Here is a 15,382-nt window from a genome sequence, read left to right as displayed (position 1 = left end):
CCCTCCCCCACCTCCAGGTGGGGGTGAGGGGGGGGCGAGGGGTGACACCCGCACAGGAGAAGGCCAGTTCTAGGGGCGTGGTGGGCAGACATCAAACGTGGGGTGCACGCGTCAGCGGTGACGCCCGGGAGGGGTCGCACACACAAATTGAGAGGGTGTGGACCCAACACGAAGGAAGGGCCCCGGGCGTGATGACAGGGAGTGGACGTCGAGGAAAGGCACCAGACCTGGACGGGCCACCGGGTAAACAACATGGGATCCCACCTCCACTGACACACAGGGTGGCCCCGAGACGCCGGTCGATCCTCCCAAACGCACAACCTCGAAGCCTCCTCCCACCGCACAGACCCAGCCCCACCACAGGAGACTCTCACACCACAGGGAAGCTTCTGTGGCTTTCTCCAGCCGTCCATCCATTCATCTGCTTGGTCCAACCTGGACGGGGGCTCGCGTCCTGGGCAGAATGCCCCCCGAGGACAAGCCGGACTCCAACTGTGCCTGCACAAGCACGCCCGTTGCCTGCGCAGTCACACCTGTTGCCTGCAAATTCCGGACGGAGCTGACGGAGAGCTGCTCAAGGCATGGGAGCGGGCACGCTAGGGAACGGGAAAGGCCTCCGCGTCCCCTGCCTTAGGCACGCAACGGGAGAAAAGCCTCTCATGTGCACATGTAACACAGCGGTCCCTGCGATGGGCCCTGGCCCCGCAGGACCCTCCCCCAACTCGGAGGGGGGAGCTGCTGGCCAAGGTAGGCAAGACACAGCTGCATCGTTGCTCGGGCCCTCCAAGCCAATGCGAGAGGGGCCCTAGTGACCAAACAGAGGCGGCTACAGGTCCCAGAGACAAAAGAAGTCAGTACGAAGACAGGACAAAAAGCATAAAATTTTTAATTAGCCTGTAAAAAGAGTAAAAGAGTGAGGGAGGCGGGGGTGGGGAAGAAGGGAGGAAAGAACTTTATAAACGAGTCAGTAGACAGCAGAGTTAAGGAAAGGATGTATGAGTGAGCGGTAGGAGCTATAATGAAAATCACGTATAGTTGTGTACTGGGACAGATTTTAAAAGAAGTAGAAAAGAAAAAACAAACAATAGTGAATAATTAGGCAGGTAGATAGATATTAAAACTGTGGAAGTAAGGAGAGAAGAATGTATGGGAAAGGTAGGATGAGAGAGAAAGGGATGGAAGAAATGTTTTAAAGGGGAGGTGGTAGAGCTTAAAAGGAGAATGGGAAGAAGGAAGAAATGGGGGAGGGAGCAAAGCAGGTCCGAGGGAGGAAGTGAAGAAAAAACATTAAGGTAGGAAGGAAGGAAAAGGGGAGGGAAGGGAGGGGTAAAGATAAAGGAAAGAAGGAGACAGGGAGGGTAGGAGAAAGATGGGAAGAAGGATGATGGAACAGAAGTAGGAAATAAGGAGAAAACAAAAGTTTATAAATGATGAGTCAGTAGGAAAAAGTGTTAGTTACATAGAGAGAAAAATTGTGTGAGAGGGAGAAGCCAGTAAGGAAGTCAAATACAATTGTGTGTGAAGGGGATAAGATTAAAAACAAAACTTAATAGGGGTGACCAGGCCGGCAGGGGAGGGCAGTTAGGGGGATCAGACAGGCAGGCAGAGTGGTTAGGGCAGGCAACCAGGTGAGCAGTTAGGAGCCAGAGGTCCCAGATTGAGAGATGGATGTTCAACTGCCAGTTTAGGCCCGATCTTGCAGGGATTGGACCTAAACTGGCAGTTGGACATCCCCCGAAGGCTCCCGGATTGGAGAGGGTACAGGTCGGGCTGAGGGGAGCCCACCCCCGTGCACAAATATACAAGCAGTGGATAAGAAGGCTGGTGGAGTTATCAAAATCATCAAGTCTGCCCAAAAAGCTCAAGAGACTAAATGTTTATTCCTAATACCTGCCACCCCATCTTAATCATTGGTGGGAGAACATCTCAGAACTGGTTTTCTCAATTGGCCATTTACATTTAATATAAAAGACTGGTTAATGATAATATTGCATAATAAATCTTTAGGGAAAGGAGAATATTTTTGTGGACTATTTATTTTTGTGTGTGTGACAGTTTTAAGTTAGTTTTTAAATCAGTACATTTTAATGAAAACTTGACCAGAAAGTTTAATAAGAAGGGAAAAAAGTATGAATGTAATATAAGTTCAAAGTTATTTTCCATCAACTGTTCCTTTTTCTTATTGTATGATTTATTGTGTGATATAAGTCTGATGTCAGTATCTTTTTGAAAGTAATCTATTTTTCCTTTATTTTAAGTGTAGTTTTTTTTGTTCTTTTTATTCCTCACCTGAGGATATTTTTTTCTATTGCTTTTCAGAGTGTGAAAGGGAGGGGGGGAAAGAGAGAAACATTGATATGAGAGAGACAAATCAACTGGTTGCACACTTGCCCCGACCGAGGGCAGGGAGCAAACCCGCAACCCAGGTACGCGCTTTTGACCAAGAATCTAACGAGTGATTCTTTGGTGTGCAGGCCAACGCTCTAACCATTGCACAACACCGACCAGGGCAGGTTTAAATGCTTAGGTTATTGAGTTTTATTTCTGTCACCATGTTGGACTTTATAAAAAAAATTTTTTGTGTGACTGTTGTGTTTTCATCTGCTGCAGAACTTTTTTCACATTTATCTGTATTTAGAAGAAAGAGAGCTAGCCACCTGATATTCGAGTCTCATAGTGACAAGGTAGTTTAGTGATCACCTTTTTGGTTTCTAGTTTGCCTCTATCAATATGCCTCACAGTCTGTGGTCCTCTTTCTCATATTTGTTTTATAAGTTTAGTTTTGTGTGGGTATGTGAGAATTCAATGTTAGGCTTAGTTTGTTATGAATACTTAAATCAGTATTAGTCAAGAGCAAAATTTTGATAACATAAATTAGCAAGTGAATTTCAACATACACAAACCTGTGATTTTACTTGATATAATAAAATATTTGAACAGGTAGTCTAATCTAGTTTATGTAATATAATATAAATATGTATGGATTTTTTATAATTAAGAAATATAACTTTTAAAGTAAAAAGTTAGCTCTTTAAACATTCTGTAAATAAATTTAATTTACTTTTTCCCCAGAATCATGCCCATGAGCATTTCCTGGATCTTGGAGAATCCAAAAAGCAACAGGCAAATCAACATAGTTATTGTACCAGATCTGCATTGGAAGAGATTCCTAGACCTTCAGAAGAGATAGAAAATGGCACTAGCTCTTCAGATGTAAGATCTTATCACATGCATACATTTGTTTTCATTTTTACTTTTTTGAAAAACTATGACTTTCATTCTTCACATTAATTGATAAATTTATAGATGTAGCTCAAACATGGGCCTTATAATGATAGTGATAGCTTCCATTTACTGAAAACCTGCTATGTATGTTCCAGGCATGGCACACTTATGCATAATCTCAGATGCACAACATATGGGAATTTTCTGAGTATATTTTATATGCATAGGGCAATATTAACTCAAATTGAGAGTATTCTACCCATAATTTAAAATTTAGTCTCTGGTGGCTTAGGTCTTAGTATGGCCAGGTCAAAATGATATGTCTAATCTGGTAAAGAGACCACATTTACTAATTACATAAACTCAACACATGACAATTTAGATATGTATACAAAACATAAAATGTATGTCAGCAAGTTATTTGCCTTATAAAATGTTTCTATTTTTTTAAAAAAAGTTTATAGTATTTTTTAAATATTAAGTTTCTAGAAAACATTTTTTAGGTAATTTATTTTTAATTAAATATATTGGCGTGACATTGTTCGATATGATAATATAGGTTTCAGGTGTAGGTTTCTATCTTATAAGATCTGTATATTGCACCGTGTATCCACCACCCAAAGTCAAATCTCCTGTCACCATATATTAGGATCCCCTTCTCCCCCTATCCTCTTTCCTCTAGCAACCAAACATCGTTTCAGTTCACGAGTTTCAGTTTTATATCCCACATGTGAGTGAGATCATATGGCTGTTAGCTTTTTCTGGCTGACTTATGTCACTTAGCATTATATTCTAGAAAACATTTTAAATATGAATCGGCTTACTAGAATCTTATGTATTTTCAGGTGCATTTGTTACATAAGAAAAATTTACTAATTCTTTATGTTCAAACTAATTTGTGCTTTACCGTCCTTTTAGAGCAATTAAATAAATTTCTAGAGCAGTAAATTAAGAACAGAATATCACCTTAGGTACAATGTATTATTAATGGGGAAAAATGATGATTTTGGTTCAAATATTTTATATTTCCAGATAGTGGCTATTTTGTATGTAGCAATATATCTTCTTCCTCTTTAAAGAAGTAATATACTAAGGGTGGGAATAATCAGATCATTTGTTTAGATTTTTCAGTTATATTAAATAAAGATTAAAGACAAACAATGTGCTTGGGTAGTTTTTAATCCTGTACCATTTGGACAAAATAATACCAGACAGGAATATTCTTTTTGTATAATAAAGCCATTTTTATAATACATAAAAGTTTATAATTTTAAGCTTCCAAAAGCATCTATTTTTTAAAAAAGTTTAAATTTTAACAAAGGTGCAAGAGGTAAAAAATTATTTGCTTTGTCAACTATGGAATTTGATATGCAATCTAGAAGAGAAGTGATAAATCTTCTAAAAACAACAAATAAAATATGGGGTGGGGGGCAAAAGTAGGTTTATAGTTGTAAGTACATGAAGCACTGTTTATTCTTGTATTATTTATTAATATGTTTTACATATGAACCTACTTTTGTCCTACCATGTATGCTATTTATCCAAGAGAGTGCTCTGAATCCAATATTAAATAGTACATGCTTGGATACATTTAATAATTTGGATATATTTAATAATTATTAAATACATTGAATAATTTTTGTATAAAAAGGCCTATATTTTGCAACTAATATATATCAGGTTTTTATTTAAATATTCTGCTTTGATTGGTAATATTAGCTAATACTGATATTTTCTATAATCATAGAATGTTATTTTATAAAATTGCACAATAAAATATATATTCCATATCTCACAGGAAGGTGAAGTTGTTGCTGTTAGTGGTGGAACCTCTGAAGAAGAAGAGAGAGCATGGCACAGTGATGGCAGTTCTAGGTAATTTAATAAATTTTTATTTCTCCAAATGTAATTAATATAAACTCTTCAGAAAGCTGAAGATTCTGCCGATACCGGTTTGGCTCGGTGGATGGAGCGTCGGCCTGCGGACTGGGGGGTCTCGGGTTCGATTCCGGTCGGGGGCATGTGCCTTGGTTGCGGGCACATCCCCGGTGGGGGGTGCGCGGGGGGCAGCTGATCGATGTTTCTCTCTCATCGATGTTTCTGGCTCTCTGTCCCTCTCCCCTTCCTCTCTGTGAAAAATCAATAAAATATATATTTAAAAAAAAAAAAAAAAAAAAAAGAAAGCTGAAGATTCTTTTGTATCAGTCTTTGATTTCACAGTTGCTCCTTCTTCAGAGATATTTTGTAGTCATCTAAAATTTAGATTTTATATCTGACGTTTTCTCTAGAAAAAAATTTTGGTTATTGCAGCTAGATCTACAAAGATGCTTTATCTTTTAGGTGATATTTTATTATTGCATGTTATTATTTTAACACTGAATTAGTTTCATTACGGGTTTTGAGAAATATTTGAGCATTAAATTATGAAAGTAATGAGATCTTATAGAATTAACTATCTTATATAGTAGAATTTGTTGAATACTGTTAATAATTTTTTTCCAGCAGTGAAAATAAGTTTTTCTTTTTCCTGTTATCACCACCCCATTTGGTCATGTAAGTGAGGATTCCTTCAACTTCTTATAGTAGTAATTCACATTATTACAGGGCTGATATTCTTGGCTGACTTTGTAAGAACTTAGTATCAAGAAGGAGTGTAGCCTCTGGAGATGATAATTATGTTTAGCTCCTCACACTTACTCCTTAGCAGCAGTAGCTTTTAATATACAATTGTCAGAGAAACCATGAGGGTGGAAGCTATAAGAATTCCTTATGTCAATGCTAGAATCAAGGGCTTTCCTATGTCTACAATAGAAATGATATGCAAGTGCTCATGGTTATATCTGGTAGTTTCCTGCATTTGAAACAGGGCTGTGAAACAAATATTTTCTTGTGGGCAATTTTATAAAGAACATGGGCTCTCAGTTTTATAGTTAGGTCTATGCTGGCAGCAGCACATTTTCCATAAGAGCTGAGTGCTCCAGATAGTAGCAACTGTCAGTATTTTGCAGATGCTGTTTTGCAGGGACTGTGGCTGGAGCAAGTGTAAATAAATGCTTGTAAGTTGAGAACAGTCTATTCTTGTATAGATGTTTGCTCTACAGATGCATTCCCATGCATCTAGAATAGTGTCTGAAAATTTTTAAGTTCTCTAGAATAATTTTTAATTTTATAATGAAGTCTGAAATCATACTAGAAAGCCAGTTATTTAAATTTTATCTGTGGTGATAATTCTTGGGGAGGTATAGGTAAATGCCTATAAAGGACATTGGGCCAAGGGGAGGAGAGGTGGTGGGAGTGGAATAAAATTGCAGAAAAATCTGTCCTTTCAAGATTTACCAGGAATATTTTTAGAAGAGTGAGGTCATACATCACTAAATTTGGGCAAATAATTTATTGATTTTAACATAGTATAACTTAGATTTTAGGCATTTATATTTGTAAAACTGTATAAAATCAAGTAATGTTCTCATGCACTAAAATTGAAACAGAAGATAACGACTGGATTCTTTATTTTGCAACATCAGTTAAGCATAACTTTTAAGTCTGTTAAAGGTAAACTGAAAAGAAATGGCAAACATGATTGGTAGTGATACATAAAATAATAGGGTAGGGGTTGAAGTTTTTTGAATCATGGCATGCTTTGAAGCATAAGATATATCTAAGATATATAAATGCTCAGTATAGTTTACAATCACAACCTTTTCACTGAGCAAAAATACTTCTGATCTTGCTATGAGGCCATCAGTGCTCAACATAATCCCCCTGGCAAGAGCTCTCATCTCTCAAAAAAAAATAATCCCTATACCTCCTCCTCAGTGTTGATACCTCCTGTGCTTTCCAGGGCTATCTTTCTACTGTTACTAGAATTGAGGAAGATGATTCTGCTGCTTGTTTTTGCATGCCCCACAATATTTTGAACATATGAAGCACTCATAAATTAATTTGGCTAAAATCACAGAAGGCACTTAAATTCATTGTTTCAATTAAAGCTGTGGCCTTGTCCTAGCCAGTTTGGCTCAGTGGATAGAGTGTCAGCCTGTGGACCAAAGGGTTCCAGGTTTGATTCTGGTCAAGGGCATATACCTAGGTTGCAGACTCCTCCCCGGCCTGGACTTGCACAGGAGGCAACCAATCAATGTTTCTCTCACATCAATGTGTGTCTCTGTCTTTCCCTCTATCTTCTACTCTCCCTGAAAATCAATGGAAAAATATCCTCAAGTGAGGACTAACAACAACAACAAAAAGCTGTGGCCTTATTTATCATAATTTTTTTTTTAGATATTTAAGTAAGTTAAGCCTATAGAATTTTAAGAAACTGTTTAGGAGATAATGAGTTGAAAGTTAAGGAAATATTTTTAGTTCATTAATATGTACTATTTTGTCTATTTTGTCATTTCTCTTTATTATAATCCTTTTTTTTTTTTTTTTTTGCATTTTTATAAAACAGTCTTAACATGTATTTTGTCTGTGTGTCTGTTTTAACTAACTATTTTTTTTTTTCTTTTCTAGTGATTACTCCAGTGATTATTCTGACTGGACAGCAGATGCAGGAATTAATTTGCAGCCACCAAAGAAAATTCCTAAGCATAAAACCAAGAAAGCAGAAAGCAGTTCAGATGAAGAAGAAGAATCTGAAAAACAGAAACAAAAGCAGATTAAAAAGGAAAGGAAAAAAATACATGAAGAAAAAGATGGACCAATATCACCAAAGAAAAAGAATCCCAAAGAAAGAAAACAAAAGGTTAATTTATATATATAAACTAATGTTTTCTATGAAAACAAAGCACACATTTTAAAAGTGCAGTTTATGAACATTAACATTGTTGAGGTGTACCAGCAAAGAGTAATAGAAAAAATTTAGAAGTACACAGTAGTAAAACAGTACAGCAGGTCCTTGAATAATTTTTCATTTAATATCCATTTGATGTAATGGTATGAGATGCTGTAGTAACTTAACTCTTGTTTATATTAATTAGCCTCTTATAAATTGGTTTTATTATACGTCATTTCGACTTTGTAAGTCAGAGAACCTGTTGACAACAGTGAAGACTTAACTGTATACCAAAATATATTCCGTTTATTAGGGTTTAAATGTTTACCTTATGAGAGTGTTTCCTGTAGAATTAATTATTTTCTAAATACTAAACATTCAGTCTATAACATGAGCAGATTTTTATCGACACTCCCGTGGGATTTATTTGTTTATGTATGTTTTTAAAAATGCTACAAAATATACAGTTTTTTAGTCTTTTAATTGCCATTACCTTTTAACCACCCTTATTTTTATTGCTGAAAATAAACAGAAGGCATAGGGAGAACATCACCTGGAATAAGAATGGCAAAATTTGTCTGGCCTGTGGAGATAGGGCCAAACAAAACTGGCAGTTTGACATTCCCCGAGGGGTCCCGATTGTGAGAGGGCACAGGCCAGGCTGAGGTACCCCGCTGGTGTGGGCCTCTAATCCTATCTAATAAAAGAGTAATATGCAAATTAACCACCACTCTGCTACATCCACAAGCCACGCCCACCAGCCAACCAGGAGCGAGTATGCAAATTAACCCAACCAAGATGGCTGTGGCAATGAAGGAAACCAAGCTTTCCGCACACACTGGCCAGCCCAGTCCTCCACTTAAGGCTACAAAGTTTCAATTGTAGAAGTTAAGTAAATCCCATCAGACATAGCTGTAGCCAATGAGCGAGCAGGAGGCTTGGCTCCACTCAAGGCTACAAAGTTTCACTGGAGAAGATAAATAAATCCCAGATACCAGGGCCTCTGCTTGGGTCGCCGGGGGGCGTGGCCAGCCTGCAAACCACCAAAGGCCCCTCGCCCAGGCCGCTCCACACCCCAAGGAAACCCCCACCCTGATCCGGGACACCAGGGCAAACCAGCTGGCCCCCACCCATGCACCAGGCCTCTGTCCTATCTAATAAAAAAGTAATATGCAGATTGACCATCACTCCAACACACAAGATAGCTGCCCCCATGTTGTCAAAGATCCTGCCCCCATGTGACACAAGATGGCCAGCAGGGGAGGGCAGTTGGGAGGGACCAAGTCTGCAAGGGAGGGCAGTTGGGGGCAATCAAGCCTGCAGGGGAGGGCAGTTAGCGGTGACCAGGCCGGCAGAGGAGGGAAGTTGGGGGCAAACAGGCTGGCAGGGGAGCAGTTAGACATCAATCAGGCTGGCAGCGGAGTGGTTAGGGGGTGATCAGGCTGGCAGGCAGAAGCGGTTAGGGGCTGATCAGGCAGGCAGGCAGGTGAGCAGTTGGGAGCCAGCAGTCCTGGATTGTGAGAGGGATGTCAGACTGCCCGTTTAGGCCCGATCCCACTGGGATCAGGTCTAAATGGACAGTGGGACATCCTCGAGGGGTCCCAGATTGGAGAGGGTGCAGGCTGGGCTGAGGGACATCGCCCCCCGTGCACGAATTTCGTGCACCGGGCCTCTAGTATAAATATAAAGTAGGATACTACTACTATAACAAGCCTTTACCAATTTATATAGTATGTGAGCCATAATCACATGGTCCTTAGGCTGTCATTTGTAGAATTTAATAGTAGGGACACTTTTAGGGTCTTTATCCCCAGAGAGCTTTGAAAGTTTTAAAGAATACTTTAAATTTGTCTTAAGTGTTTATTTTATACTAGAGGCCTGGTGCACAAAATTTGTGCACTCGGGGCGGGGTAGGGAGTTGGTTCTCTGCCAGCCTGTGCCCTCTCACAGTCCGGGAGCCGTCGGGGGATTTCTGACTGACAGCTTAGGCCCACTCCCCGTGGCAGTCGGGCATCCTTAGCGCAGCCCTGGAGGCGGAAGAGGCTCCCTCCACCACCGCTGATCTCGCCAGCCGTTATTCGGCTTCTTTTTGAGCGGCACTCCCCCTGTGGGAGTACACATCACCAGGGGGCAGCTCCTGCATTGAGTGAGCATCTGTCCCATGGTGGTCAGTGTGCGTCATAGCAACTGGTCATTTTGCTGTTCGGTTGATTTGCATATTACATTAGCCTTTTATTATATAGGATGTCTCCATTGAGCTCTTACTTATTTCAGCTTTATAGTTAGGAATTACTTTAATTTGGATTCCACTTTCTACTATTCTTTTTGTCATCTCCTTTTCTTTTGTCTGGGGAAGATTTACCAAAGAAAATGCCATGCTTTTAATCAGTTTTCGTCTTCTCTCTTGTCAGTGATGATAAATGTATACGGACCCATTATTTTGTGTAGTAGATTGGTTAAAGAAACCTTATTTAGCCATTATCTCACTAATAAGGTTAACACTTTTTTTTTTTAAGCTCAAGACAGCTCTGATGCACCTTTGAGTTTTGCACTGTGAAAACATAATTCTTTTGTACTTTGTGGTCTCCTTTGATTGATAATCATCTACAAACTAATACCTTGGGCTCCTTCATACAAGGCTGCATTTGTATCTGCTATTACTGTTTGGTATATTTTAATTCTACTGTTTTGCTTATACCAGTAGTATTCTAACAGGATCTATCTGCCACTAAATTTATGTGGGACAGATTTAAAATATAGTAAGATTACACCGTAGCTGGTTTGGCTCAGTGGATAGAGCATCAGCCTGTGGACTGAAGGGTCCCGGGTTCAATTCCGGTCAAGGGCACATGCCCAAGTTGCAGGCTCAATCCCCAGTGTGGGGGTGTGCAGGAGGCAGCCAATCAATTCTTATCATTGATGTATCTCTCTCCCTCTCCCTTCCTCTCTGAAATCAATAAAAATATTTTTTTTAAATAAAAAATATAGTAAGTCTAGGATATTATAGGCCATTTCCTTTCATTTGGATTTTGTTCACATGGTTTGGTGCTAGCCTACTAGTAGACCCAACAGTGGGTAGAATTGTCCTTATTCTGTAGTCTTCTTGTTATCTCAAGTAATTCCGTATTTTCTGGCGTATAAGACGACTGGGCGTATAAGATTTTCCTGGGTTAAAAAGTCGTCTTATACGCCGGAAAATACGGTAGATTGTTGAAAGAGAAATCTACCCTTCCCCCAAAAAAGAGCTTACCAAATACTGTATTTTCTGGCGTATAAGACGACTTTTTAACCCAGGAAAATCTTATATGCCCAGTCGTCTTATACGCCAGAAAATACGGTATTTCCCTTTTTATGCATAGAGTTGTAGAGTTGGAAAATAAGAGATCATTAAGCAATGATATTATTGCTTCTATTAAAATATTTTCCATATGACTAATTCTGTTTCAATTAAGCAAGAAAATCAGTAAGGCAGTTACAGAGAATGCTTATAAGAAAATAGAATTATCCAAAGAGGAAGTAAAGAAATCTCAGATGGTATCTGACATATATCCCTTATGGTTTTAGGGGTTCTGGAAACCAGATCAATAAATTTTTATTGTGTGCTTATTATTTATAAAGCAATACAGTGGATAAAATGATATGTAAGACATAATCCTTACGCTAAAAATAATGTGTGACTAACAAATTGCTTGAATCCCCTAAGGTAAAAATAGAAGAAATATCATATGTTTAGTTGCCAGATAATGTTTAAAGATAATAAATCAGAAACCAAATGGGGATATCTTACTTTAGAGTTTTAGATAAGACTTTCAGAAGAAATAAGATTTGAGTTGGGCCTAGAAGAATTTCTGTGGATAGAAAAGAAATTAATTACCCATATTTCCAAAATTTAAAACAAATCTCATCATTAGGCTAGAATTTTGAGGCATATTCAGTGCATTTTACTCCCTAAGTGGTTTTAAATACTAAGTGACAGAAATCTACTTTAACCAAAAATTATAGGTGTTCTAAGAATTATTGGTGAACAAAATTTATTGTCAAAATGATTGTTGGCTATGCCATAGTCTTAGTTATAAATATAGTTATTCCTGTGTAATGTCCAATTTATCTGGCTTTATGTAAGAGTGGTTAGCTATCCCAGTCAACATAGAATTTTCCTTATGGGAAGAAATACTTGTCTAGTATAATTGAGAGTCCATACTGAGGCTGGGATGAATAATTTTTAGATTTTTTTTGTACTTGTTTTTCTCGTTAAGTCTAAGGACACCTTTTTAAAAATATACTTTAACTTAAAACCTCAATATATAAAACTGATAAAATTTGTGGATCTAACTCTGATACAGTACATAGTAACAATGGCTACTCAGAAACCCTGTGGATAAAATAACTGTTCAGGTGTCATCTGACTTAACATGGTAAATCTTACACATACAAAATTTTTCTAAGTGATCCTCTGTAGCCTGTTGTACTCTGGTCCTCCTCATCTCATTCCAAAACCTTGCTGTTATCCTTAATTCCACTTTTTCTTTCATATTGTACATCCAGTCCATCAGAATTATTGTGGTTCTTTCTTTTAAATAAGTTCAGCATCTAATTGTTTTCACCATTTCTGCTGTCACTAGTGTTAGCTACTATGAACTCTCACTTGATTTATTGCAGTAGCCTTCCATCATTCTTTCTACTTCTTCCCTTTCCCCCTTAGAGTCTATTCTGTGAAGCAGGTATTGACAAACTTTTTCTGTAGAGTTCCAGCTATTCTGCCATTATAGCCTGAAAGCAGCCATAGACAATACATGAATGAATGAATGAATGAATGAATGAATATGGCTGTGCTCTAATAAAATTTGATTTGTAGATAGCAGACTGGGCTTGGACTGTGGGCCAAAATTTGAAAATTCCCACTCTGGTGCATCTGGAGTGATCCTTTTAAAATGCAAGTCAGATCCTATCACTCTTCTGACTAAAAATCTCCAGTAGACCCATGTCACATGTAGTAAATGCCCATCTTTTTTTCGTTCCTTACTTTCTAGGAAGATATGGTTTAATGAAGAGGAAAATGGATATTGAGTAGCAGCTGTAACAGTACTGTTACAAATAGTGTTCTGTGATACCCCATTATGACATTGCTTCTTAATAGTGAACTTGCGTTAACTGAGTAGTAACTGTCCTTTTTTTTAAAAAACACAAGAGAATAAAATTTAGAATCTTATGTATATGAACACAGAACCAAACAGTTTTAATCAATTGCATGAAGTTTCTCTGCTTATAAATATTAGGTTTCAAAGTCCATTTTTCCTAAGTCTAAGGTAACAACATTCAGACCATGATGGGCACTTGTGTGTGAGCAGCAAAGTTTAAAAGGCCTAGTTTTATATTTATCACATATTTTATATTAAACATATTTTCTAAGTGATCCTTTCTAACCTGTTGTACTCTAGTCCTCCTCATCACTTAGAAAATAAGTTTTCTCAGAGGCCTACTTTTATACTTATCCACAAAAATTTAAAAGTAAGGTAACTGGCTTAACAGCATTTTGTTTGGGAAAAATCTGAAGAAAAATTTTGTTTTTGTTTTTGTTTTTGTTAGAAGCTAATTGTGAGCCAAGAGTGAGAAATGGCTATTTTAAAAAGGGAAGAGGAGTATTCTTGGGCTATATAGAAGTATAATGTCCAGCCATGGAAACAATTAGACTTATGTGTCTTACATGAGTTAGCCCATATGAGAATATCTTAGTTGTTATGAACACATTATGACTAGGATTTAAAAAACAAACAAAAAACAAACCATCAAATATGCTTTGCTTTGCTACATGGAAAGTTTATAAAACTGATCGAACTTTGAGAGAAAGGGAGACTACACAGCATATACTTTGATGTTTATGGGAATATCTTGTCACTTAGTTTTGTTGTGAATGTTGTCTGTAGGTTTTAGATTATCTAGCTTTTTGTGTTGATTTTTTGTGTGTATGCGCAGTGATTTGGAGAGATTGAATACTATACTGCCACTACTGCCATCTTTCCAGAATAGCTTTTTAATACCTAAAGAATATACATTGTTGTACAATGATTCCCTTTATTTATTTAAATACCTTTATAGTTATTTTAAAACACAGATTACAAATGAATGCTTTTACGATACTACTTTAAACGTTCTAAACCTTAGAGATTGGCGGTAGGAGAACTAACGGAAAATGGATTGACATTAGAAGAATGGTTGCCTTCAACATGGATTACAGATACTCTTCCCCGAAGATGTCCATTTGTACCACAGATGGGTGATGAGGTACGTTTAAACTTTTAAAAACATCCTTTGTTTTTTCAAATTACTTTAAACATTTTAATAGCTCTAGAAACAGAATTTTAGAAGATTGCAGTTTCTTAAAGTATCGCATTCTGGATGTTTGTAGCTATGTTTGGAAAAAGTGAAGTTAGGAGAGAAGTGCTAATGATCATCTTTTTTGAGATTTCTGTAAATATTGTAAATCAAAATAATTGTCAAAATGGAAATTTTGATGACATTTTAAAAACTACTGTTTATTTTTAATAATAGACTTTTGTTGCCAGTTTTTTTAATTAAAATATATTTTTTGTGTAAGACTTCAGTATTTTGCTTTAATTTAATTCATAAGTTTTATTTAAGTACAATGTTCATAATTTGTCTCTTAGATCTCTAAAAAGTTCTGTTATTTTAGAATAAGAAATATTTCATTTTAAGAAAATGTGATTCGCCATGATTTGACTATACACTTTGGACTATGAAATGAAAAATGTATGATCTTAGATCAAAGTTTCCCACTCAGGGATTCATGTCTCCTTGCATAAATGTTAAGAGATAGGATTATCTGGTGTGCAGTAGATGAACGATAAGAAATCAGGAATTAAAACTGGCTTCTTTAGCAAAGCATACTAATTAGCTATAGAAAGTGGCAGGTGGCAGTTGATAGTAAAAGAAGGAAAACAAAAACTTTATATTGCAAGAGTAACTAATGAACAGCCTAAAATAATTCATGTAGAGACCCTATTTGCCAAAGAAGTTTTTAAGGGTACAGAACATTACCACATTGTTGTAATTTAGTACAATGATAGATCCTAACAGATACTGCCATATCAAGAAAATGCTTGATTATATCATATTTAACATACTGTTTTTAGATGGTCAGAAAGTGTGTAATTGCTATCAAAATGTCCAAGTTGTCTTTTTAGTTGTTGGTGCTTAAATTGGTAATTTCTCATTATTCAGCACCATTCATTCCTTCATATTAGAGTTCAGACAACTGAATAATGATATTAATGGATAGAACGAAGGTATGTAGAATAATGAATGTCCGAAAATATTACTAAGACCTTAATAACATTTTAAATATTTTTAATAGGTTTTTGTTTTGTT

General features: G+C 37.3%; 1 protein-coding gene across 1 annotated transcript in view; it reads left to right on the top strand.

Moving 5' to 3' along the window:
- PHIP (pleckstrin homology domain interacting protein) overlaps window positions 1–15,382 on the top strand; it is a 147,280-nt gene that overhangs the window by 95,640 nt on the left and 36,258 nt on the right. Inside the window, exons 21-24 of the mRNA XM_054722630.1 lie at window positions 3,073–3,213; window positions 5,024–5,100; window positions 7,735–7,966; window positions 14,159–14,278. Coding sequence (XP_054578605.1) covers window positions 3,073–3,213; window positions 5,024–5,100; window positions 7,735–7,966; window positions 14,159–14,278 — 570 coding nt within the window. The remainder of the gene's footprint in view (window positions 1–3,072; window positions 3,214–5,023; window positions 5,101–7,734; window positions 7,967–14,158; window positions 14,279–15,382) is intronic.

The sequence above is a fragment of the Eptesicus fuscus genome, chromosome 10 (genome assembly GCF_027574615.1).
Source record: "Eptesicus fuscus isolate TK198812 chromosome 10, DD_ASM_mEF_20220401, whole genome shotgun sequence".
NCBI lineage: Eukaryota > Metazoa > Chordata > Mammalia > Chiroptera > Vespertilionidae > Eptesicus > Eptesicus fuscus.
The sequence above is the reverse complement of the archived record's forward strand: the minus strand, read 5'-3'. Positions and strand labels throughout refer to the sequence as shown.